Source organism: Zootoca vivipara, chromosome 1 (assembly GCF_965207765.1).
Source record: "Zootoca vivipara chromosome 1, rZooViv2.hap1.1, whole genome shotgun sequence".
Lineage (NCBI taxonomy): Eukaryota > Metazoa > Chordata > Lepidosauria > Squamata > Lacertidae > Zootoca > Zootoca vivipara.
In genome coordinates, this window is record NC_142582.1 from 61,126,193 (window position 1) to 61,153,919 (window position 27,727).

The window sequence follows — 27,727 nt, forward strand, 5'->3', positions numbered from 1 at the left end:
GAATGTAGAGGAGACAAATTTATTTTTTCATTACAATTTTTCTATGACAAATTGAGTGGAGATCAGCTACAACTTGCATCTGCCCAACAGGAGAGCCACAAGAGCATTTTACACATTTAGAAAAAGCAAGCAAAAACAAGGGGAGAGTAGCAAGCTACAGATCCAGCAGCTCTAAATGTATTCCAAACAAACGGATTCCTGTACTTGACCTTCCAAAGGTCGGCAGAGAACGCTCTCCTCCTTTATAGACTATATCACACGCCTTTGAAAGGGGTGGTGGTGTTAGGCTGCTGTTAGCAGTTGCCTCTAAGAGACTGAAACATATACTATTACCGGCCAATCAGCCCACTCAGTGCTAATGAGCGAGAGATACTTTTATATATATATAATATACGGCATTCATGATAAAATTTCTTCAAGACAAAAGACTTGTGTCCAATCTTATCCTGATATGAATGACCACCTAAAGAAAATTTAAGACACTTTCTATACAGCTTCTCTTAAGAAGAACTTTGGGCACTTAAGTTTGAAATGAAAGTTCCTAGAGTATTTGTACTTGATATTACTCAGTGAGAAGCTATTCAATGACCTTGAATTACTAGTTCAGGGTTGAAGACTTTTTTTAGATGTTTTAGACTGCAACTCCAACCAGCCCCAGTCAACATGGTGGGCACCAGGTTGGGGAAGGATGCGACAGTTTTAATGACATCTCCAATATACTTCTGTATCTTTCACAAGCTTACAGACACACCATGGTTTTTGAATGGCAGCATCTTGTTAGCAATTCCCAAGCAGGTATAGCTTTCTCTAGATATCCTGATGCTTATCAGCATTCCAAAGTATTCAACCCAACCAGGAGGGGGGGGTTGGTTTGTAGTCTAGGACATGCAGCATATTCACAAATGTATGTTCAAATTCCTGATGCCTTTTACTCTCCCGTGTTCACCAGCTTTTCTATTGTGTTGCTCTTCTTGAACCAGATTTCATCTAGTTTAAAATAAAGCATCTTCAGCGAAGTGTGCTTGGCTCTGCATCAGAACAGCTCTTTGTTTAATCTAAAAGTTGTGTTCTGTGTTATCCGTGCTGTCTCGCAACCTTAGGGCTGGGGTCCAAAATATCATGGAACATTTCAAATTTATCTAAAAAGATACCGGAAGACTTCATTTACCAAGCCAACGATGACGTTCCAGTTTGCTCAACTAACATCTACCTAGCTTATCTCCACCTCCCTGTCCTGAAGGGCTGCTCCATGCGTTCTGCTTGCCAGGCCAAAATCAGGCACCAATGCAGAAGCAGCTCTTTTTATAAAACACTTTTCATAAAAGTCTAGGTAACCAGAATCTCTCTGTGCAGAGTTGTTCATACAATTTGGGATCCTAGACCCAGCTTCTCATAGCAGAGTAAGTTTCGTAACGGCGGTGGGGAACCCTTTTGGCCCGGCGTGCCAGATATTCATCTTCCCACAACCCACAGGTTAACTCTTGACAGGAGGATGATCCTGGCCACCTGCCAAAGTTGGCCCATGGGGTTGGAGGGAGAGTGTGACCAAGCAGGATTCAAACCCCTGCTTGTCAGCTGATGAGCAGGAAGATCAGTCCTGCTTTCTGCAAGGGCAGATTGAACCCACCCCACACCCAAGGTTCCCTGTTTTATCAAGGTTTCCTATCTACAGGATTTTTCTGTACTGGCAGCAGTACTGAGATATGAGTGTCAGAGTAGCTGTGATTTGATTTAATAGTGGGGTGTGGGGAGACGCCTTATTTGACAAGTTGATGCATCTTGTCAATTATGGAATTATGTAAGGTTTGAGAAACCAAGAGAAAGAAGTTGTAACAATGTCTTGCGTAACTACAGTACCTGAATGGGGTCACTCAGACCAAAATCAAAACTGTGGCTGTTTATAAAATATGAGATGGGAGAACCCAATCATACCTTATAGAAATACCCATTTCCAGTTATAACTTCCCAAGGACTCTCTACTCATTGGAGCCCACCTAACCCAAAGTGGTGTGGACCTGCTACATTTCTTTTAAAAATGCAAATCGGGACAATTTTGCTATATCCCACATCCCCACAATGCAAGAAATACTACGGGATCATTAGCCCAATGCAAATTCCGTGGTAACTTCCCAACTACCTAGCACTTCCCCCCCATAAACAACTGTGAAAGATCCTGTTCTCTATGTTGCCTTTATATATATATATCAATAAATTAAAAATGGGGAACAGCTAGGCAAGTGAATCTAAGAAGATTTCTCTTTTGGAGCGAATAACAGAATCGTAGGATTGGAAGGAACACCAAAGGGTTCACCTAGTCCAATCCCAAGCAACTGTGTTAATTTAAATATGGTATTTATAGTTCTTATGCTTAAAAAGGGATAGCATGTCAAGTAGCCAGATGTTTGAAGAGCTCATACAATGCTGGGGCTCCTTAGGTACGTTTTTATTATAACTTTTCTATGGCCTGTGTCATTCGAGGAAGGAAGTGTTTGTTCAATGGTCACTACCGTAGTAGCTTTTCAGATTATTATTATTTTTTAAAGATCTCTGCTCCTTATTTAAATTTTAAAGTGTCAATTTTTTTTCCTTTTAACTTTCCTAATTTTGTTCCTAATGCCTACAAGAGACAGTAGAAAACTCCAGTGTGTTTGTGAGTGAATTTGGAGAGAGAGACTGTAGGAGGTGGTTGTCAGTTGCATTTACGCACTGCCGGAACATTTTGCAAAACCGACGGCATCATTATCTCGATCGAACACGGTGTAATAAGGGCCGATGAAGACATCACCCAGGATCCAAAGAGGTCCACCAGGTGGTGGGACATCCAAGCCTGAAAATCCACTCAAGCAAAGAGTTTCTCCTTGAACAGTAACCTACAAGGAGAGAAAAGAAGGTGAGTGAGTGAGCGAGAGCATATTAGTTTTCTCTGTAGTTGCATTTTGTTTGCTTCCTTTTGCAGTTTAGTGTTCAGGAGCACCTAAAAAGCCACCAGTTGTTGAAGAAGATCATGCATACACTCCCTCTTCAATGTAAAAAAAAAAAGCCCAAACATATCCTTGTAGAAAAGTAGTGGTCAAGCAATGTTTTATAGATGTTCATTGACGACTTAAGCAGCATTTATTGTCCCCCACAATATTTATTAGTTTTCAGTCCTCTTCCTGCTCCTCCCCCCGTTTGGAAAGAATTTGCTCACTAATCCTTCACTTAAGTAATTGGTATGCAATGAGAGAACTCAGTCTTAATGTTTAACTAACTACAATGTAAAAAGACACAAAGGCAGAGTCCATTGCGCTTTTAAGAGTCCTCGCCATTTCCCCGAAGTGCATAGGATCCAGTGCAGATATAACAAATCTATTACTAGATGCTGAATGCACATCAATAAAAGCACCCGGGGGACCCAAAATTGCTGTGTCTGGGATAGGTTGGTGAGCATTCTTAGGATGATCTCAGAAACAGTTTTGAACTTACCTTCAAGGCATATTGATCTGGAGTGAGGGCATAGGATTTCCCTCCCAGGACCAAGTTCACAGTGGGAAGGGAAGACAGCTTATCACACGGAAGCATGTACTGAAAAAGAAAAAGAAATCGGAAGTATAAGAACCTTGTGGCAGAGCTATGAATTTTGAATCCTGAAGGTGTGTAGACAAGAACTAGCTAATGACTCCTACACTCCACACTTCTCCCTAAAAGGGACTTGTTTAGGCTCCTCCTCCTCCTCTTCTTCTTCTTCTTCTTCTTCTTCTTCTTCTTCTTCTTCTTCTTCTTCTTCTTCTTCTTCTTCTTCTTCGAACAGGGGCACCCCTTGGATTTTTTCCCTGCTGGCAACAAACATCTTGCCCCCATCTGCAGTACAGGGGCAGCACTGAGCCACTGCTCATTGTTAGAATTACAGTGAAAGTTAAGTTCTCTATAAAAAATCCCAAACATTACTACTACTACTACCTCTTACACTCCATTAGTGCCACATTCTGATGCCTTTCCCACAAAAAAGCCGTATATCTGGGCAGTTAAAGAGATGGAAGATCCATATCTTGAGTGGACCTGCCTTGCTGTACCTTTTAAGAACTACACAGACAGGAAATTTATCATTATACAGCAATTCTCAAAGTGGTGAAGCGGCAGCTGAAGCTGAACGTAGCAGAATTTCTCCTCCTATGCTATTGGCTGAGGGAGTTCTCTTAGACCCGGCTTACACAGCATGCAGGCTACAAATAAGCCCTTTGTGAGTGTTAAGGGTTCAGCCCTCCCTTGAGCCACATTTTAAGCATTCTTCCCTCAGCCACTGGTCTGTTTGCATGTCATGACAGGGTGTCGTTGGCGCACCTGCAGAGGCTGCTGATCACAGGCATGCTAACATTACGCGCAAGTGCCTATGTGAAGGGCAACATGTGGAATGTTGACACTGTAAGAAGTCCTGAAAATCCTCTGATGGTGGAGGTGAGGTGGAAGGAAGGTAGGGCGCACAGAACTTATTATGGCCAATTCTTCCTAAGCAGGTTTGGTTGTGAGGGGGGGGGGGGAGAGAGAGCTGCAGTAGTGTAACATAAAGGTCACCCAACATATGAACTGCTTTGAACTGGTAACCGAGCTGCTTTTGAGGTAGCAATCCAAGCTATTGGCTGTATTTGAACCCAATCGAGACCAAAACCAATATACAAAAAGCCCTGCTAAAGAACCTGTGACCCTTCAGATGTTGGACTCCCAGTGTGGCCAATGCGTGGAGTTGAGTAGAGCTGGAGTCTAACAACATCTGGAGGGTCCCAGGCTAGCCAGCCCTGATAGAAACAGTAGTCGGGCTGCACATACGGACGTCCCAACATTAGACCCACCACCTCACCCCATCCCCACTTGTAGTTACCTGTCCTTTAATGATTGGCTTAGCTCCAATGGCTTTCTGCAGTTGCTTAATTTCGTCTGTTGGGCCTGTAATGAGGGAGGTCCCTGTGTCTACAATAGCTTCACAGCCATCTTTGCACACAGTCAGGCCATTGCCAACGTCAACCCTGGAAGAAGACAACAATTCCCAGATTATTATTTTTAAAAAAGAATTCAATTCTATCCACCTTTGCGCAACTGGGTGAAGCAATATCCTCAGCATTGGGGACTGAACTCCTTCTGTGCTACATGGCACAGCATGGAAGATTTTAGGAGAGTGGGTTTTTCTTTCTTTTCCCCCTGGAGTCCTCGTTTACCGCACCCCCTACATGGTGTTACACAGCTCCCATTGGGGATATAGAACAACGCTTTGTTGCAGGCAATTTATATGCTAATAAACTATGGACCCCCTTGTGCACCTGTGAAACAAAAGATAAACAACTCACTTGTCCATGTGGATCTGCCAGTAAGCTTTGCGAGTGACGTTCACCCAGGTGAAGTCCCCAGTATAATATTGTGGGTCCACGCCACCGAAAAGCAATTCACCTCCAGTGGCTGCTTTCGGATCCCTAGAAGACACAGAATACAAGTGGAGACAGAAAGCATTAGTACAAAAACGGAGGGGGATCCATAGCTTCTGAGCAATATACTCAATGAACTGTGGAAATGTAAAGCAGAAAAAGCACGCAAGGACAGGGTTACAGAAGTGATGCCGGACAGGGAAAAGGCCCCCAGAATCCAAGAGAAGCAATGCCATCCTTTGTGTACTCGGCATGTTTCTTTAAGACTGGATTTCAACAGCTCTGCTATCCTACCAGTGATAAAGCCCAAACTGAACTCAACAGATATCTCCCCAAGTAAAACATGCACTAGATTAGGTGGCAATCCTTTATCACGCACACCATGATGGTCTATCTAAAGAGCTCAAGACTGGTCTGTGTATGGTTTCCCATAGGGCTCCACTGCAAGCCTTCAGACCATTCTGAGCCTGCACCTGTGTCGTGCTCATATGATGCTGCAGGACTCTTTATTCATGATCAGGTGATTTGCACAATATGGTAATCAATGTTATGCACTGATTTTTTGTGTGCAAAGTACTGTACTGTACTGTGGTTTTTTTTAAAGAATAAAGAATTGGGTGTGAGTCACAAGACAGAAATGAGTCAAAGGATATCAGGACATTTCTAAAAGACAAACAGGAACTTCTTCCCCGTTCATCACACCCTGATATTCCCTCTTTTCCTAATGGATGCCACACATAATCTTTCCATCTTCTTAAAAGGGCTTTATCTTTACGTAGCAAATGTAGGCACTACCTACCACATGTATGAAATAATTAAGACGTTCCTTTTGGGGATGGAAAGGCCTTTCCCTTTGGTCCTTGGCACACAAGTTCAAGCAAGGTTACATTCTCACCTGTTTAGATAAAAGGAAAATATGTTCTTTTCCATTAGCTGCTGCTCAATTGCATTGTCAAAGAAAGGCTTCACTTTATCCACGGAGATCTTAGGGTATGCCAGGCCAAGGATGCCATCAAACTTTGCAGCAATGAAAGTGATACCAGGCTGCTTGACAGCTTCACCGAACAACTGATTCTGGACAGTCAGGTCACCAATCTGGGTGAGAGAGAAAAGGGGAGGTTGGGAGAACCCAAAACATACACATTTACACCATTATTTGAACAAATATGGTATCATTCCCCTGGTAGTAAGATTAAAAACATGCTCAAGTGGTGCCAGGATCTCTCCCTTCTCAATACATGCCATATAAAAGCACATGGAACAAACAGAGCAATCTTGAAAAACATAAATGCTGATAAGGAGTTGCCTTCTTAGAAGCCATGCAACTTCCATTATCATCTCACTATTGTATTCATTCTGTAATTTTTAAGTGATTAAACTGCTTTTTCTAAAGCTCAAGGCTGTGAGCAACAAAAGCAAGTGTAACAAAAGCCCACAAACACAGAATACAGGAACTAGACACAGACCCAAACGGTTGCTGAAAAGAGGAAGTTTTATCACCTCTCTGAAATCGCAGAGATGTTAAGGTCTGAACTTCCCCCAGGCAGCAATTTTCAAACCTTGAGAGTGACTGTGGCAACAGCTCTGCTTTTCTCTGCTCCTGTCCTTCCTTGCTTCTGAGCCACAAAAGTGAGCAATACCAGGTGATCTGACCAAAGGCGGCACAGAGTGTGGGAAGGAGAAAGAAATACCATCCAGGGCTTCACATGCATTAATCTAGACTGTTTCTTCTCCACTCAATTTATGACCAGATATGATGAAACTGTGAGACTTGGCAAAGATTTTGTTTGGTATGTCAGAATTGTTCTTTCTAATCTCTTGTTTGTCTCCCTCACTATTAACATTCAAGAGGAATTTTAAAAACATCTCTGCTCACCCAGGCATTTGATGGTTGAAAGATACTGTTCCTAGCGACCCTGAAATTATTAGATGTGAGGACATGCGGCTATTTTAATATGGTTTTAGATGCTCTCAAAGATGCTTTATTTTTTTAATTGTGCTGTTATATTGCTTTATGGTTTGCCCCCCTAATTGCCTTTGGGGGGAAGGGCAGGACAAAAACTTAGTATATGATTATGATTATTCTGAATTTACTGCTCTGTTAGCCAACACTCCTAAGAATAAGAAAGGACAAGACAACTTTGCCCTGTAAAAGTTGCTTCATCAGCCAGTGATTACATGCATATCATAGTTAAGTCTCCCTTGCTCCCCTTTCTTTATAACGAGACACAACGGCTGAAGCTTTTTCAGAAACTAAGTTTCAGTGCTTGGTGCTAAATACTGCATAAAATAATCGTATCACCCTACCGTAGTCTAGCAACTTCCATAAACTAAAACTGGACAAGTACAGGCTCCCTTAAGGCCACAGCAGCTGTAGTTTACTTTAGGAGGATTGGGAATAAACCAAAGCAATTCTTTCCATACACATGTGGCTTTAAAACTGGCCACTAAAGATGGCAGGCTCATAGAAAGGACTGGCAAAGAGAGCCTCTGGGGCCTTTCACAGCACACCACAAGAAAAGTTGTTTTAAGGTGCAGCCACGGGACAATAAATTTGAAACTAACTTCTCCTACCTTGTTTATATATAAATACCACAATGCTGTCATTTACTTGCTTTGCATCTTGAAGAATCAGGAGTTGCTCTTACTACCTTTCTGAAGAAGCAAAACAAACCCACAGTGCTCAGCATAAAAGCTGATCACTGTCTAGGCAATCTATGTTTTGTGGAAAGCACATCCCATATGCCTCACGAACTTTTGGTACTATCCCCAGGAGTTCCTATCACACCGCAATATTTCAGTACTCTTGTATGGTGGTGGTGGTAGGCTGTTGTTGTTTTGCTAAACACTCAAAGGTTTAACAGATTTGAGAAGTGAATTATTGGTGATGTACTAACCGTTACATGATCTTGGCTGAGAAATCCTGACAGGCTCCCAGTACCATAATGGATGGCAAAGTCTGTACCATTTTTCACATACGAGCTGGACTTGGAAGAATCGTATTTGTGGTGCAGCACTGCAGGGGGGGAAATAACACAACACACACACATACATAAATCCAGTTTTCACCAACTTGGAACACTTGACCAATCTTTGTGGAGACACCAACTCTGTGTTCCAGACCAAACAGAAACTAAAAGCCAATTCATAACCCCTTCCTCGCAGCTTTTTAATTAGTGTTAGGAACCAGTTTTGCACCATTTAATTATTTGGAGGGAAAACAACAATTGGTTTTCATTACGTTCAGTTTTCTTGATTCCTGTATGTAAATACATTACATTCAAGAAACAAGCAAAAGGCAACTGTGCTTTGATGCAGACCTGACTTAGAGATGCACTTGATGACCTCATGCTGGAACCCCCAGAATGGATGTAGTCTTTATTCTGGAAGAGGAAACCCAGGACAGACATGGACACTACCCACCCTGTAGTGTCACTTATCAGCCAACAAACCAGAATATGGAAAATTACAGGTTTCATTTCAAAAGAACTAATTTCTAGGTCAGCCAAATTGTTCTGAAGGGCTTGAGTGAAATATTGACTGATAGCAGGTAGCAAGGTTACTGCTAATCCCAATTATGTGCAAGATTAGGGACTGCTGGACTGGACTCATTTTATAAATGGAGGCCATGGTTACTTAATAATCACAGCTGTATCGCCTCCTGAACATCTTAAGTGGAGAAGCAGTGAAGGAAGTTACTATTTCTACATCTAGACAGCATATGAACCCAGCCTTCCTCTATAAATTGAACTTTTTATGCCATGTCCACAATGGTATAGAGGATGTTTAGGTAAGCAACTACAGTTAAATCATAGCCTACAGAGGCTTCTGGAGAAAGGTGGTCTTTACCAAAACTTAGCTAGATCTGGCATGGTTGTAGCACAACAAACTCTGCCTGTTTCAAGTCCCATCTGCTGGGAAGAATAATTTTTCATTCCTCTTGAACTAAAGGGACTTCCAGAATAGGGTAGAGCGACTGCCAACATGCATCTCTTTACCTGAAAGCATTAGCACAAGTACTTTCTAAAGCTCTTCGAATACATGGAGAATTAAGTGGAGATCCAATTTGGCTGCTAAATTGGATTTGGAAAGTGTATTTTGGGATTCAAGTACACCTGGCAGGTTCGTTTCTTGAGGATCCCCAAGACATGAAAAACCAGGGTACATGTGCTGAGCTCACACACTTTTCAAGAGGGTTGAAAGTGGTTTGAGGGGCTTCATTTCCCATGATGCAGACTTTTTATTTGTTCCATGCATTTCTAGTCAAACGGGTTTTACAGAATAAAAGCTCGCAAAACCAGCTGGGTGTGCATAACAAGAGTAGAACTCCCTCTTTCAAACCACCTTTAATAAAGTCATTATCCGTTTTCCACCTAAAGCAAGGGTGGCTAACAAGCAGCCCTGCAACTACTGCTGGAATAAAACTCGCCATCAGCCCTCACCAGCATGGCCAGTGGTCCAGGATGTTTTAAAACTCCCATCAGTTTCAGCCAGCGGAGTTGCTGTGCACAGGTAAGTTCAGAAGACGTGATCGCCGTGATCTCTACCAATGTGCACAAGGGTCTCATCACATGTAGAAACAAGCTGCATTTAATTCAATAGTCAGGGGAGACTCTTTAAACTGGTTAAGAGATGGCGTATATTTTATCATCACTTTAGGTGTTCAGAGGGGGAAAAGGTGGAATGATCAGCAGACCTGTGTTGCCACCAACTCTGTTTAAGTGCTTTGACAGATCCTCTGGGAAAAAGGGTGAAACAAAATAAGAACAGTGACAGATATATCTGGCTGACCGGTTTCCAACGTGCTGAAGAGCATGCATCCCAGGAGAGAGAAGTACACTTCTTTGCCTCTCAAGCAATGGTCAGTTGAATCAAAGTATTGTTAAAAAGCAGCAAGGAGTAGGGAGTCAAGTTGGAAGCAACATTAAAAAAAACAGTGGACAGGAAGTACCAGGCTTCTCAAAATGAAGTACAGTGGTACCTCGGGTTACAAACTTAATTCATTCTGGAGGTCAGTTCTTAACCCAAAACTGTTCTTAACCTGAGGTGTGCTTTTGCTAATGGGGCCTCCTTTTGCCGGTGTGCCAGTGGCGCACGATTTCCATTCTCATCCTCGGGCACAGTTCACAACCCAGAGCAACTACTTCTGGGAGTTTGTAACCCGAAGCGTTTGTAACCCGAGGTACCACTGTACACAATCAATGATATGGCAAATAATTTTTTTTTTTAAAGTTAGTCATTTTCATGCAAAGTAAGAGCTTGGCTTAGGCTTTTATCACATAAATACACGATAGAGGATTGATGGATGGTGCTACTTAAGTCAGTCAACTGAAGAGTTACTTACGGCAAGCAATGTCCAACAAGTGGCAGTGGACAGAAGGCACCCAGAGGTTGGAAGAGCCAGTGTCGAAGACCACAGTAAACTTCTGTGGGGGTGTCCCAATGCCAATCTCTCCATAATACTGAGCCTGCAAAACGAAAGTTGAGATGAGAGGATGAAAGGTAAGAAGAACATTCCAGGCTAGCACCAGGTTTACAAAGAAATAAAAGAAGCATCACTTTCATGGTCCTGGGTTGCCAAATACAATACTCATTACCCCACAGTACGGAGGATTACTACCAAGGGATCATTCTTACCACAGTGTTCTCTATAGGATTGAGATAAGTCAGTGACTACCTCAAAAGAAGCCGCCAAGCTTACGCAACTACCCCACCCCCATGTCAAACTGCATATAGACAGAGGGAGCAGGAGTGTGCACCAGGGAGAAATAATGATCAGAGTGTCAGACCAGGAGTAAAGAGACCCAGGTTCAAATTCCCATGAAGATATAAAGCTTCCTTGGGTGTCTGTGAGCCAGTCATTCTCTCTCAGCCTGAACTACCTTACAGGTTTTCTTGTGTGGTGAAAAATGGGGCAGGATGGATGGAGGCAATGAAGGTTGCCTTTAGCCCCTTAGAGGAAAGGAAGAAGATAAAATAAAATAAAGGGAGAGCTGGCAGTATCAAGATGAGGAAACTCTAGATGCAAGTCTCATTTGCTCCCACAAGATGTTGCAATGGTCACCAGCTTGAATGTTTTTGTTATTTTTTGTGTTTTTGTGGCTTTTTTGTTTTGTTTCTGTGACTGTGTGGAACCGAGTTCAGCTCTTGGTTGATTGTGTGACTGCAGTACATTGTTTATTGCTTTCATTTTATGGATCAATGGTCCCGTTAGATAGTAAATTTCATGTTAAATTGCTGTTTTAGGGGTTGTTTTTAAAAATCTCGAATGAATTAATCCATTTTGCATTACTTTCTATGGGAAAGCACGCCTTGGTTTTGGAACACTTTGGTTTTGGAACAGAATTCCGGAACTGATTAAGTTTGAGAACCAAGGTACCACTGTAGTTATTATAAACTAACAAAGTGTTTGTCATTATGATTGGTATCACATATGGGGCTTAGATGAGGAACCTGTGGCCCTGCAGAGGTTGCTGGATTACAACTTCCACCATCATCCCCGACCATTGGCCATGCTGGATGATGGAAGAGTTAGAGTCCAGCAGAATATAGAGAGCCACATCCTTGGCTTAAACACTGCAATGTTTAATTGTCAGTGTGTTCGGAACACAGAGATGCATTATGCCTCTCCATTATCCCCGAGAGTAAGGCCTTAGCCACTCAGAGCCAAGAGATTTCACTCGAACCCTAAGAATGAATTGCTACCATACCCTTATGTGGAAGTACTAAAATGCTCTATTTGAACAAGGGCTAAGCCAGCTCTTTACTGCAAGTTCATTCCCAACATGACAGCCATCTGTCAGGAATGCTTTGATGATGTTTCCTGCTTGGCAGGGGGTTGGACTGGATGGCCCTTGTGGTCTCTTCCAACTCTATGATTCTATCCAAAAATCAAGCCAATGCTCATCCGCGATGGCCCCATGATGGATAGAACAGGATGTCACCATTCCTCTTTCCTGGTTCCCTTGGGAAAGTGTGCTTGGATTTAAAACAGAGTTTTGTATCCCAAACATGCCCAATATTTATATGCAAAACTCTCAGCAAACCTTCAAGTCACATATTGCAACAAAATGCCTAACTCCCTTTAAAGTGTGTGTAAGTATGTGTGTGTGTAGATAAGAATGACAGAAGGTGTACCCAATTTCATCCTCAATGTTTGGGTGTTACCGCCTTACAAAGTTAGATTCAAATGTCCATGGTTTGGTGACAATATTTAAACTTCAGTTGGCTCAGCCAGTAACTTCATTTTGCTTACCAGCACATGTGCTTGCCTATTCAGAGTTCCTTGGTCACAAGTGCACAAAAACTGGTGGATGAGAGGCGCTCCCAAGGCAACAGCTAATGACATGGCCAACAGCTCCACCACTCAGGGTGGGAGATGCTTTTTCATTCCTCTGGTCAAGCTACTTGGGTACAAAAATGTTACCTGCGTTCTGTGCCTACAGACTATGAAGATTAAAGGTAATTTAATCTCCTCCCTGGCATCTCACATTAAAACCATTATCGTACTAGGGTAGGGTGTGTTTTCTAACCTAGTACCTATACTAGGTTGTTGCCTGTTACTTTTAAAGCACAGCAGAGAATTAGAGGCTGTAAATCACCTTATAATTAACCAGGACTGCTGCCTTGGTATTCATTTTGTACTTAAGCAACTTATGTTTACAAAGGCCAGTGTTTTATGCAACATTTATCTGTGAGAATTCACACACACACACACACACACGGAGGAATAAAGTCCTGGGTCAGTATTTAGAAAACATTATACAGTATTCCATTCTTGTCCATGCTCCTAAAGCTAAAGTTGAGGTGCCCCATGGTCTCTACACATTTTTTTAAGTATGCAGAATCTTTGCTGCAATGCAATAAATCCTATGTATTGCTCACCTGCACTTCCTGGAATAGTTGCTATATTATGAAGTAACCACCATTCAGGCAGGAGGCTGGCAGCCTTTGCACTCAAATCAGAAGGGTAGTTTAAGTGCTTGAACAAGGAAGAGGCTCACATTCCAGATGGGAGGAATTAAGCCGTCTAGAAAGAGGGAGCAGAGTTCAACTAAGTTTTGGTCAGAGTAGACCTTGCCACATTTAATTAATTTCAATGGTTTTACTCTGAGTAAAACTGAATTGCATTCCCTCCAGGCATGGGGAACCTGTAACCCTCGAGACACTGCTGGACTCCAACTCCCATCAGCCCTAGCCAGGGATGACACAATGGGTTTGTGCTAACAGCAGCTAGATGGGTCCTGCTGTTGAATACGGTCCAACAAGTGACAGGGCAGAACTAAAACTGAAACAGCACCTATCCTACGAGAGGGCACAGAACTTGCACACTACCCCTCCCCAAGGTTTCCCCACACCCATTTTTGCTATGTGTTAAAGGGAGAACATTTGTAACAAAGGTCCATACATAAGCCTTTCTCCTCTAACACACTGAGTAAATGGAGGTTACCGGTACTTGTGTGCCTCTGTGCATCACCTATTGCTCCTCATCCCTCTCCAGGGCTGCAGCTACTACAGCGGGGAATATATTCCAGGCTCCTCCAACTTTTAAACCAAAGGGAGGGAGGCTCTCTTAGGTTTCCAAAGACGTTCTAGCAAACCATGCAGTCAGCATTTGACTCAATTGCTCGATGAGAAATAAACATGTTCCCTTTCTGCTCCAGCACAAGCACCAGTGAGTGCAAAAGTAGCAGACATGCTGAACCAACAAGGATTAAGTAGGTCTTTACGCCTTTTGCTTCCAGTGCATCTACTGACCATAGAAAGGGGGGGGAAGGGAAGGGGGAAGAGGACCTTCCAGTTGCAAAGAGCTCTTCATCTACCACAATCAATATCCTGTAGCTTGCTGAAATTTGCACTTAATGGAAGACTGCTTTGGATGTTTCCTCCCTCCTCAGCTGTCATGGCCATAGTATGCAACCGACAATAAACCTTACTTTCCTGACTTATAAAAACAACAACACAAAAACTTATTGAAGCAGGATTCCTTCTAAATTAAATTAGGTACAGCTTGCTGTTCCCATCTGCTGGCAATTGCTGCACCTCAGCACTGGGGAAAGCTGCGCCTCTTCCCATTTTTGCTGATCCAACAGCTATTACAGAAGTTCTGCCTGGAGAAAGAAGAAAGGGTGGCAACCCAACGCACATGGCATCATTTTTTTTTGGCTCCAGAACAGGTTTGTGAACTTAGCCAAGTGTTTTTCTGGCTTGAGTAGGCACAGTGCACTAATTTTTTCCTCTTGAGAACCGCAAGCATTTTTTTCCTTACTCATTTACATTTGAATGTGTTGAAAACTGCTGATGTGGAGCTACTGGTTGCTTATACCCCTCTTCAGGTACGCCTGCTAGGAGATTGCTGCAATCCACGGCAATATCTGGATTGGGATCTTCAATCTGGGATGAGCAATAATTGACTGAAGGCTGGCAAAAACAGTGTTTCTCCTCTCCTCCCTACCACTTTTGAAAGCCAACTATAAAAGGGGGACCATGAGCTGCATTGATCACAGTCTGTTAAGGCCATTTCTAAGCTGTCTGCTGCAGACGTAGGCTGCCACTATATATAAAATGCACAGAGAAACACCACACCTGCTATATATAATTCCCTAGCATTGGTGTGTCTACTGAACATTTACCTAATGCCACCGCCACATATGCATCTAGTCCACCCTGCCTCTGTTCTGCACCCCAGCCCCTAATAGTTGCACCTGCGAGGCTTAAGTGTGTGGCCATCCATGCATTATACAACTGGAATTGTAGAATTGGAAGGGAGCACAAGGCTCATCCAGCGGCCCAACCTTCTCTTCTGTCCAATGACCACAACCCTGAGATTTAGTGTCTCATGCTCTACCGCCCGAGCTATCCCTTTGCCAGTAAGGACAAGAGTTAAGAAATACATCAAGTGAAGGATTTCATATTTGGGTGGCTCACTTGAGTTAGGCAATTCAAGAGAGGAAATTCACTTCACTTTCCCCTTCCTAATATAGATAGGCCATTGTGTAACAGCCACCATTGGGACTGCTTCTAAAGAAAGATGGAATAAAGCCAAGACAGGTATGAAGCTGTTACAACACCTAAACATATTTTTTTTGGGGGGGGGAGCCTTACTCTGATTCTAAGTGATATTAATTGGAAAGCTGACTCAGAAGTGTCATGTTCTTGCAAATTGCAAAGGAGGTGGTGTTTAGAGGAGTCGCAGCAACCTGGTTAGGCGGGCTAGGCTTTAGGCTAACAGGGAGTCCCTCTAGGAAATATACAGAAGAATGATCTCCACCTGCACTTCAAGGCAGAAAACTGACAGAGTGGTTTCCTCCAACTTTAATTCTGACCACTTTAGAAAGCTGTCACAGTTACAACCTTGACCACCTTCGTAGCCTTCAGGAAGGAAGGGAGAACATCCTATCGGCCGTAAACAACAGTAGCACCCATGGACCTGCCATTTTTTGTATCCACAGAATGCGTCTAGTGGCGTTGGGTTCCTTTTGCTTTGGGTGCAAGAGGTGCTGGATTCACATCCCAGGCAAAACCTTGCACCTTTACGTTTTTATAAAGGGAGAGCATCCAGGCTCAGTCTCCAACGCAGCCAAGTAGTAGGTCTGAAAACTCTGGAGAGCCTCTGCTAGTCAGTACAGACAATAAGTGAGGTAGATGGACAATGGTTTGATGCAAGTTAAAGCAGCTTCCTTTGCAGGATGCTTCATTGTGAGAAGCTTGACTAAGCATAGCTATAAAAGCACCAGGAATAATCTCCCCCCCCCCCCCGTGTGATCAGTGCGGAGGTGGTCTGGGTGTGTCAGAGAGAGCTTCCAGCCCACTTTGAGAAGATTGCCCAAGTTTGCTATTTGCCAACAGCAGCAGTATTTTTTTAAAAAAAACAACTGACAGTAACAAGCTTACAACAGTCATGAAGCAACTTTTCCTTCCATTTTTTTCCAAATGTGTGAGGGCTGATAGGAGTTGTAGTCCAAAACATCTGGCAGGTCCCACGTTGGGTTAGTGTGCTGCCTTGTTCTGGTGTAGCAGCCAACTAGTCCAAAGCAGCCTCACTTGTAATGGTGGATCAGCATAGCTACGGGTGTGCCTCACCCTAGAGGCTAAATGCAATCTAAATTAGCACTGGGTTGTAATTTTGAAGAAGTCTTTTACAGTTCCTAAATGAGAAGTCAAAACTGCTTCCCATATTAAGCTCAACTATTAACCTATGTAAACAATCCCCTTGCTTGCAACATTCATTTAAAAGGGGGGGGGGATCTTCCAGTTGCATAATTCTAGCAGAGCAACACCCAAACTGTATGCTCCAACAGGATCTGAAATGTGCCCAGAAGAATTAAAGCTGAACATGCCAGATACAGCCACCATTTTATGCTTGCCACTAGGGAGCTGGCCTCAGGCCGCAGGGATATCCCCTCTCTCACACCAGTGGGATTCATGACAGTACAGCCACTAAGTATGTGGATAGGGGCGAGGGGTATCCCAGAAGCATTACCATTAAGTTGACCCCAAAGCACAGGCTCATCCCTGAGATTTGAATGACAGAGCAAAATGAGAACTGAAGGTATCATAATGAACTATTAACCAGGCTATCTACAGGTGGGTGGATGCCTTGCCTAGTATTTTTTCAAGCTGACAAAGGAAATATTACATTCAGGGGTCAGAAATGCAGTAGGGATCTCCAGTTCATACTGACAAAGAGAGCTGCTCCTGCAAAGTGAACTTGCACTGTGCTCTAAGTGATGACATTATAGAGCCATACAGCAGTTATCACCATTTTCAAAAGACAGAACATACCCTATCCTCTTCAGTAGAGGTTTCCCCACCTATTCCCCCCCCCCTTCAAAGAAAGACGGATGCCATTTCCTGCTTGGACACCCACCCACCCACACATGCATACTTGGTACCCAGGCCAAATGTTAATTCATACCAACAAGGAGAGTTGGGGGAAGACTAGATATATATGATCACACAAAAAATGTAGTGTTTAATTGCATGCCCCCATAGGAAAGTGGCTATAATAATGGCCCTGTTTGAATGATTGATTAATCCTAGTTTCCTTCTGCAGTTGCTGCTGGCTTTCCCTAACACCACAAGTGGGACCTGCAAGAAAATGTGGTGTAGAACATTTCTGTTCAGGATTCCAGCCTCCTGGAATTCCAGTTCCCCCTCCCAACAGGCAGCCAGCATTCCATGCCCACTGAGCATGCTCAAGCTTTATCAAAGCATTTTTCTGGGGTCCCTCCATGGGATTCTCCTGATAAAAAGAGTTGCCGAAACAGTGCGATTATCAGCAGTTGGTCACAGGTTACTAAAAAAGGGAGTAATTACTAGGATAGTATTTCAAAGCCATGCCACCAATAAATAGAAAATATCTAATCAACTTATGGAACACACACCTTGTTCAGGTCTGCAGTTCCATTGGAAGGCTACTTAACCGGGCAAATGAGTTAGGAAATCCAGTTGTATACATGGGGAAAACATTATCTCATGGCAAAAGGATTTATAAGCTTCTGGACTATGTGTGTGTCACAAGAGAAAGCTCATCAGTAATCTATTATTTGCACAATTATCATGTCAGGAGCTTTGTTACAGTTTATCTGTCTCATGACTAGACTTCAAAATAGATCCACAGCCCTTTTGTAGATAAAGCTAACTGAAACTAGCTGGGTTTTTGTACCACAACTGTGAACCCCCCCCCCAAATAGCCTTATCTCCTCATGGAACAAGACAAATGGGGAGCATTGCAGGATGGGGTGGGGGGGGAAGCAAGTCTTAGATGTAACACTATTCCAAAGCTAGCACACATTCAGAGGCAGGAGGAGGGTTAAGCCTTGTTGTCATTTTTTGTTCATTTAAAAAAGTAAAAATAAATCACTGGTAGTGCAATTAAACTTTTCCAGTGCTTAAGATCTCATTTGCCATTCTTCACAAAACAGGAGAGAAGGCACAAAAAGAACCGTTTAATATATTCTGCTTGTCCCAAAAGTGAAAGCAGGGTTTTTTTCTGCATATATCTGGGAGCAACCTATTCTCTCCCATCACTTTTCTCCAAGCCTAAGCATGTTATATATTCCACTAGTTTTGAAGCTTGCAGTTTAGACCCAGTGTTTGGGAGAATGCCTACCATCTACCTGTTAAATTCAGCGACACTTACTGTTGCGGGGATATGAATAGAATTGTTTGGTGATTGGTTGCCTATTACAGCTGCTACAAATTCCGAGTGCTTCTGGTAACAGAAACACTTTAAGAAAGGCATTTGTAATTTCCAGTGTATTTCTCATCCAGTGTAACAAACCAAAAAGCCTATTATTAATAAACTTGGGATGGTCCTTGAAAGTTTCTAGATAATTATCATTTTCTGAATATACAGGGAGAAATTTAGCAGAGAAAGTCCTTGGTATATGTTCTTGGAAGGGTGCAGTATAAAGGAAGCAAAGCAAGCAGAATATCTCCTGATCGCCTTTCTCCAAGGGAAATAAGGACAATCAGGTTCGTGATGCCTGCTCTCCTCTCTGGTCCATCCTCCAATATCTTCAATTGCTCCAGTGACCTGTAGTCTGGAGGAAGTTACAGATCCTTCTCTTGAGGCGGAGAGGCACATAGTGATCCACTACCACTGGTAAATGGCCAAAACCCATGTGTTATTTCTACACGGCAGGCAATGGAAATGAGGAAAGGTATGACTGATTGAGGGTCTCGAGTAGTTTCACATCCCTGAAGAGCAACCAGTTCTGTTTCCTTGCACAAAACTCAACATAAAAAGTATACTACTACCAGCTGCATGCTGATACTAGCTTTATGTAAACTTAATTATAGGGTGGGAGGATGCATATATGTAGGAAATTTCTTTCAGTACCCTGGGTTACGGAAGGTTTTAGTGTGGCCTTGTAGCAGCAGAGAGAGAATATTGACCCTGCTCTAAGTCAGTGCAGCAGTAGCCTGACAAAAGGAGTACACAGGGGCTGTGACACACAATACAGAGCACATGTGTGCCATTTGCAACATGGCAAGAATAAAATGGCAATGCAGCCCAGCACTATTTTCTTCTTTTTCTAATAACCTGTAAAAACATTCTAGATGGCCTTCAACTCATATTAGTTTGGAGGGCTGATCTACACATTCAGAGAAGCACATGATCCAGTGCTCTTAAGATTGCAAGTATTTCAGGACACAGGTATGGGCTCAAGTGTTTAAACAGCACCCACATCAAATACCATCTGCCACTGGAAGTCAAATATGTAACGGGGAAAGATTCCAATCTATACTTCTCTCTGGTCTGCTGCAAATACATGCAATCTGATAGGTTCTATTTGTATTAACTCCAAATGTGTAAATTCAGGTGTGTGTGTTTTTTTAAAAAAAAAATATGGCATGAGACAAAGCTTTCTTCAAATAGGGTTTCGGAGCAGCCATGTATTGCATCAACCTTCACCTTGCACATTTCAACATCAAAGGTACAGCTTGATCAAACACTTCTGTCCCCCTACTTGTAGAACTTCCTTGGGATTGGCAAACAAAGAGAGGACAAGTCACAGGAGGAGAAAACTGGATGGCTGACAAGAGCCTGGGGCAGGAAGGGGGGAAGAGAAGCCAAGAGACTTGCTTTCCCAAGAGACAAGGCACACACAATTCAGAGCGCAGCAAGCCCAGGTTGCACCTCAAGCTGGAGAAGCAGCCCCCAAACTCTCAAGCTTCAGCTGCTATACTGGCCACTCACATAACTTCCCCATCTGTCACAACTCTCTCCAGACACAAGCATGTCCCTTTAGGATGTTCAGCCTGGATTTCTGCAAGTACTGTGGCCAAAACCCTCCGCAGGTCTAACAGCAGGTGTTTGGTACTTCTGAAGGAAAAACAAAAGCCACCCTCCCATATTCAGAATGCCTATCATGAACAGAACACTGATGCCCCACCCTACTACAGGCCTCAATGATTGGGTCAAGGAAGTGACTGACTGGGGCCAATTGTGAATGCAAGAATGAAGAGAAAGGGAGGAGCAAGTGTGGAGAGTGATGGGCAGAAGTTATGCAGTTAATTTCAATTCAGAAAAATGTGTACGAGGACAGGGAAAGTCAAGAGACCATATGGAAAGATCTTTATGGTCTTGTGATTTTAATTTCACAACTTTAATTAGACAATTGGATCCTACTGCTTATAGGTTTTACTGTACATTGTACAGTAATGTGGTTTTAAATAAAGAGCCCACAATAAAACTACCTTCCCATGTCAGCAGTGGCCCACTTTCAAAGACAAGGGTAGGGAAGCTTTTCTGATAGGATGGGCAAATCTTCATCTCACCCAGCCCAGCAGGCCAGTTGACAGGCATGCGAGACAGCTCACCTGCCAATCACCTGACATCAGGTGATGCTTCCCCCCTGAAGCCCTGATTCTCAGGACTTCAAAGCAAGCACATCACAGGGCTTTCAAACAGCCCTTTATAAACAGCCTCAAAGGCCTCATAGGCAGCACTTCAAAGGAGGAACCGGGTTGTTCCTTCAGTCAAGCAAGGTGTGCTCCTACCCATCCACCAGCTGATGGGAGAATGGGAAGATGCCTTCAAATGCAACACACAAACGTCCTGGGCTTCACTTCAAAGCTCTGTGGTTTAAGGAGAAATGCTGGGTGTGTGGGTACTGGAGGCACACTCCATTCTGCCCAAAGACAACCAGAAGCTTTGAACTACGAAGTCTACATTCAGATGGGTTATTAGAATACAGTTATTTACAGAAGTAATTCTATGCCATCATATCATAAAAACTTTCTATACCACCTTATCATAAAATTTTAACAGCATGTCTTGCGAAAATATAAAATGTCATTTTAATAAATAACTTTTGAAAATACAGATAATCAGTCAGGTGACTGCATGATCAGAAATCAAGTATTTTTGGTCATGAATTTAATGCCTGCTGGCATTAAAAAGTCTTCAAGAGATGCTTGAAAGTCAGAAGTGAGGATGCTTTCCGAAATAGATTCGCAGCAAGAGACCAGTGACACTAAGTGCTCAACTTCTAGTTGAGGCCAGTCAGGCTTTTTAACACAGTGTTAAAACTGGACTAGATGGTATACCAGACTCCTTCCTCCAACTTTTAAGATTCTACCTGATGATCATCCAGCAGAGCCATCCATACCAAGCACCATTTGGGCTTATTCTCACATTTGCTAAAATGATCCATCAGTTCACCACCTGTACAGTGGTACCTCGTGTTATGGACAGGATCTGTTCTGGAGGGCCGTCCGTAACGTGAAATGTCTGTAACTTGAAGCACTGCCTCTGCACAGGCGCGATTTGGTGCTTCTGTACATAGTGCAATTTAGCGCTTCTGCGCATGCGGCGAAACCCGGAAGTAACCCGTTCCAGTACTTCCGGGTTGCCGCGGGACACAACGTGAAGAGATGCAATATGAAGCGGACGCAACACAAGGTATGACTGTAGTTCTAAGCACTACTCAAAATATTTACATGTAAATTCCAATGAACCTGGATGAACTTGGTTTTAAGATTGAGCGTCACATTTAAATATGGAATATTTCCTATTACTTCTCTACTGATGCAACTTGACATCATAGCACATCACCTGTCCTAGACCAACCCAATCATGAAAATCTGCTAAGAAGTGAAAGTTGGCCGTACACACTTCCCCACTCCAAAAAAGCACTATTACCTCACCAATTCAGATTCTGAATGTATTCTGTTTATTTATCCCTTGGCTTGCAAGCCAGTATTACATTATAGCATCATTAAATCAGCAGGGAAGAGGAGAGAGGGCTTTTACAGCACTTTACAAAAAAAAAAAAAGGTTAAGAGAGGGAAGCAGACTGCAGAGACTGTAGCAAATTTCATTACAAGCTACAGTGGCCTCTTTTCAGAGTTCAGTGGTGGCACTTTCTCTGCGATTTATAAAATGGCAAGAAGAATTCAGCGGCAAGTTCCGACATCCTAGCACTGATGGGTGGTCTGCATCAAAATCCTATTAGGGAAGAAGACTGGACCAACAGCTGCTGTGAATCTTTGTTAACTGGATTAAATTTCAGCCTGTTCAGGTCTGAGTCATCCTTTTAAAGTGTGCAGGAAGTGACGTGGGGAGCAGAAGGGTTTTCCAAGAGAAATGCAAGTGAAACCAGTGGGATTGCCAGAAAACTAAGTTCTGCTCAGAAGCTTCCAGTTCTAGCCTTATACTCAGTCCTGTAACCCATGGTTATCACATTGTTAAGTCTATGCTTGGACTTTTCCTGCATGTGAAGACAGGCTGTGGCGGATTCAGCAGGCGAGACCAAGAGTGGATCCAATGGTCAAGAAGGTGGGTTCTGCATGTGCTGTAGATGGGAGTGAGGGGCAGAAGGGGCTCATAAACCTGGGAAAGTAGCCCACCTAGGAGAAGATCCTAAACCTCCGCTGCCTTGTGGGATATCTTCAGGAGAAGAAAAGGCTAAGGAGTAAACACTACGCCAGCCAATCTGGAGTGGAGACCCCAAGACGGCTGGATGGTGCATTAAACACCTCCTTCCAGCAACTCCTACAGTGAAGCTGGTGCCAGACATATTGCTTTCCTTTGGACCACATCAGGGGGGCCGAGGCGGGGGTCTTGCCTTCAGGATTTTCCATACACATTTCCCAGGCTAGGGCCCTGGGGGATGTCACTTTGATGACGCTAATGCAGCAGTTTGACATCACCCCTGGAGGCGCTCTCCACTGTCTCTTGGGACAAATGGATGCCAACAACAACAAGCCTTCACTTGCTCATTGAGAGCGTTCTTTCTTCAATCACCCAAGTCATAATGGCTATGATCTTACACATCAAGCCCTCAGGAGCATCCTCCATCTCTTATCCCGTCTTAGCTTCCTTGATTTCCTCATACCCCTCCTACACATTCCCATTTGTTTCAACAATTACCTTTGCATAAGGCAAACAGTCATTATCAGCCTGCCCTATCTCCCACAAACACATGGCTTCTCTAGAAAAGGAGGCCATGCCCCAAGGAGTGCAGTGTTTCAGTGGGAGGAGAATTCACATGGTGCCGATACACTGAAATGCTTCTGGGATGACAGCACAAGTTCTCTGCATGCCAAGCCTACCCAATGAAGAAGAGGATGTGCAGTTGTGACCCTGAAACGTCAAGTGCTAGGTGTTTACAAATACCACAATGGATAATTTTCAAGGTCTGTTTTAAATATGACCTTCTCCCTAATGGTTTTATTCACTGGGACAGACAAGGACAATAGCAGGGTTCCAGGATATTGTTCTACCACACAGATCCCAGTCACCAAGAAGGAAGAAACAGTCAAAGCATTAGGAGGAGTGACAATCAACTACTATACTTACATCCATGTAGTTCTTCAAAGTTTCTGGGGTTGGTGCGCCCACATCAGCGCCCCCAAATTTGTACTTCAGCATTTCCCCCAACTCATTCAGGTCTTGGACATTGGTCCCATATTCTGTGTAGATGCTGCGCATGGAGGGGAACTTCTTCAATGGAATTCTGTCAAGCAGAAATGATTTGGGGACCATTATCAATATTATCTAGCTTCAATTACACAGCCAAAGATTACGGTATCTCAGAAAGGTTCAAAAGAAATACATCTCTCTTTGCAGCAAATGCAGCAACTTTCTCTTTTGTCTTCATATCAAAAGAACAAGCAGCCAGGTTCTCCATTGGGGTTTGCTTACTGACATGGCTCCTGTGAAGTTCATGGATCCTTGCTAGCCTACCTCTACAGGGAATTTGGCAGGATTTATGGGAACCTCCCTACTGGATCCAGTTTTGAAACTTGATTTCATTTTTTTAATATGTTAGATTATGCTGGAAGGCTATCCTCGGGGAAATTTGCTATGCAGCTTTTGATTATAATACTCTTAAATGGCACCTTTCATCTGCAGATACCAAGCAGCTTTTACAGCTAACAAACAAATGTACCAAAAGATAGTAGATTAACAACTGAACACATCCTGCGCCTCATCCCTTTTATCACCCAAAGAGCCATATCTGTGCCCCAACAGAGTATAATAACAACTATACTTCCTCTTATAATGTGCACACACAAGGGAAGGGCAAAGTGGAGTTATCTTTCCCACCCTGGAACTTATCGTGGGCATTTGAAAAGTTTTTTTAAAAAAAAGTTTTGATCAACTGACTGAAATACACTTGACCTGAGTACAGTATTGACTTGATTAGAACAAACATACGCTAATCAGCAACAGATCTGATACACTGCTAGTGGCACATTAGTTTGTTTTCACTGGTTCATAGCTAACAACCACTTTTATACAAAAGAAACTAACTAATATAATAATAATAATAATAATAATAATTTATTATTTATACCCCGCCCATCTGAGTGGGTTTCCCCAGCCACTCTGGGCGGCTTCCAACAGAAATATTAAAATACACTAATTTCTTAAAGATTAAAAGCTTCCCTAAACAGGGCTGCCTTCAGATGTCCTCTAAAAGTCTGGTAGTTGTTTTTCTTTTTGACATCTGGTGGGAGGGCGTTCCACAGGGTGGGTGCCACTACCGAGAAGGCCCTCTGCCTGGTTCCCTGTAACTTGGCTTCTCGCAGCGAGGGAACCACCAGAAGGCCCTCGGCACTGGACCTCAGGGTCCGGGCAGAGCGATGGAGGTGAAGATGCTCCTTCAGGTATACTGGACCGAGGCGGTTTAACTTATTGCAAAAAGATAAGCTACCACCTGGCATTCTTTGCTTCGTGGAATATTTGAAGACGGTGAAGCAATTGTCTACTAACAATAACTGACCAGTGTGTTGGCCAACCCAGCATAAAGCAAGAGACTGCCCCCACTGCAGATTCTCTGCAATGCATGGAGGCAGGGAAGGTAAGCATGTCTCATTCTGCTGGGTATTCAGAGACAGGCAGCCAAGAGATACTTATGGTCACCAGTGCTGAAACACTTTTGTGGATCTCAGGAGATGAAGTGACCTATTTAAATTACGGTATGTCTGGTTCTCAGAATGCCCCCTTTCTATGGGTATGGCCCTTTCTGAAATAATTCAGTCTTGTTTGCAACTGGTTATGGCTCATGTTTTTAGCTGTTTCAACATGACTGGAACAGGTAGTACCACCAGGAAGCAAAGATTGGGAAAGCTATAACTTTGGTCAAGTTAGACCCAAGTTTTAAAGCACTGCCAACCACGTAGGAGGCACTTTCTACATGTCAGAACATCAGCCACCAAACTCGTTTGCTCACCATGAACCTGTGATGGCGTTAGTCTTTATCCGAGTACCATCTCTTCAAACAGGTGTCGTCTAGTGTGTGTGAAAGCAGGGGTGGGGTGGGGTGGGTGTGAGAAACCAAGTGAGCATTTTACAATGCCTGTGCCTATAAAAATCTAGTCTTGGAGCTGTGTTTCTTATGTGATCCATCAGTGGGGCACTATTTCAATGTTCAAGGCTCCTTACCTCAAGCACTTGGTGCTTGCAGTTTTTCTGAAAGTATAAACTAAGCAGTGCTTTGGCATTCACTAGATTAAGGCTGGGTTATTTGGGGGTTGGTTTTTTTGGTAACATCTCCTATTGTTCTTCACCAATTCTATTGTTTTATTCTTTTTGTAAACTACTCTGAGGTTGCTGTTTTTATAGTCAAGCAGTATATAAACTGTATATAAACTCTCACGCTCAAGTTGCAACCCTTGGTACAGTAACATGGAAGTAACCCTCACCAAACTAACTGGGTCTCTCAGAAAACCATCTTGTCAACTTGCCTACAGAGCATAATACCTCCTGAGGGTGTTACTTCTTCCAATAACTAACTTCCTGCCACATATAAACTAAATCTTGGTTTGCACAAATTTTGATGCCCCCCCTCCATTACATTTTATATGGAGTTGACATATAAAAGCCAGGAGTATCACAAAACTGGGAGGGTACCAAGGGGGTGGCAGAAATTATACCCAGACAGCAACAGCCTGTATTCTTTGCTACATCAGCCTACAACCCAAACCTCTTACAAGGAACTGAATTTCGTGAAGTTTTCTTAAAAGATAAAACATGCTCGGAGGGGAGAGGCCTACCAGCATATTTGGGCACATGTACACACGGATCCAAGCTCCCTGGAGAGCGCATTAACCCTCCTTTGGGGCTGCCCCAACCTCCCTTTTAACCGAACCCTCGTCACTCCCCCTTCAAGAAAAGGATCTTGCTCGCTCGTCTGAGAGCCCGTGCAACCGGGCAGATAACAGCAGAGGCGCCCGGCCCCTCCAGATCCCGCCAGGCTACAAATCGAGGGCAGCACGCCACGAGCTGAACTTGACGGAGCCCTCGAGATGTCCGCTCTTTCCGGACACGCCCTCCCGGGTGAGAAGCCGTTGATCAGCAGACACGGGGCTCCATTTTACTCTAAACACAACAACCCTGCAGTTTCCTCCAGAAGGTTGCAAAGCTTTTCTTATCTCCCCCCGCCGCCCCCTCTTCTTTCCAGTCTCCTCCGCCAGCCAAGGAACCCCGAGCGCTGAGCGACTGTGCGAGAGGAAGGCGACCCTCACCTGATGAGCGCCGAGCTAGCGACCACCAGGGACGCGAGCAGGATTAAAGAGCGGAGCCCCATGGCGATGGCGGCTGGGCTGGATCGTAGCGACTCTCAGGTACCGACGGGGAGCAGGTGCGCTTCTCGTGCTGCTCCAAGTCCGGTCTGTTTTGCAAACCCGCAGCCCTCCCGGTATTAAGGGCAATGACTGAGCAATACAACCCCGTGACTGCTTGGTCAGCTGACCGCCCGAAATGTGCAGCTCTAGGAGTCACGTGGCCCCCCAGAGGAGGAGGGGGAAGGTCTTTAACCCTGTAAGTGCCTGCAGATACCGGGAGGCAGGAAAAGCTGAGCCAAAGAAAGCACATGCCTGTTTACGCACATGCGATTTCCGCGAGAGCTGCTAGGCTGCAAAGGAGGAAGTCCGCGTTAAGCACTGCGCTGCTGCTGCGCCCGGACACCCCCAAAAGTCACACGAATTTGCTTAACATTAGCAAATGTTGGGTTCTTGGTTTTGTCACGCGCCTGATTAATAACTTAGCGTTTTATTCTAAAGTAAACTTTGATCCCCACTTTTGGTTGCTATTTTGTTTTTCTTCATCCTTGTTGGACATCAGCACTGCTGCATGTCAGGGAAGAGAAAGAACTTGTTCATTTTTAAAAAATCAGGAACCAGCAGCTCTGCTACCACTTATTAGAATATCGGGGTGTCAAGCCCTATATTCTTTCTCTTGCCACTGGCTTCGGTAAAGAAGACAGCAAACAATCGTAGCTGTTTAACTACGTTTATTAAGGAGCAATGGTTAAGTGTCTTGACCTGGCACAGAAAAGATTGTGGTGTCAGTTCCAGTCTGACTTCCTTCTTTG

The 27,727-nt window shown here is 43.6% G+C and overlaps 1 protein-coding gene across 1 annotated transcript; it reads right to left on the reverse strand.

The window, feature by feature from the left end:
• CTSD (cathepsin D) lies at positions 1-27,027 on the reverse strand. The gene is made up of 9 exons (XM_035121628.3): positions 26,880-27,027; positions 23,707-23,863; positions 10,738-10,861; positions 8,291-8,409; positions 6,289-6,488; positions 5,319-5,441; positions 4,856-5,000; positions 3,466-3,564; positions 1-2,870 (listed from the first exon to the last, which is right to left on the reverse strand). Exons 1-9 carry the CDS (start codon positions 26,939-26,941, stop codon positions 2,700-2,702), a joined length of 1,200 nt encoding a protein of 399 aa, XP_034977519.1. The 5' UTR covers positions 26,942-27,027; the 3' UTR covers positions 1-2,699.
• Positions 27,028-27,727: the final 700 nt, after the last annotated feature.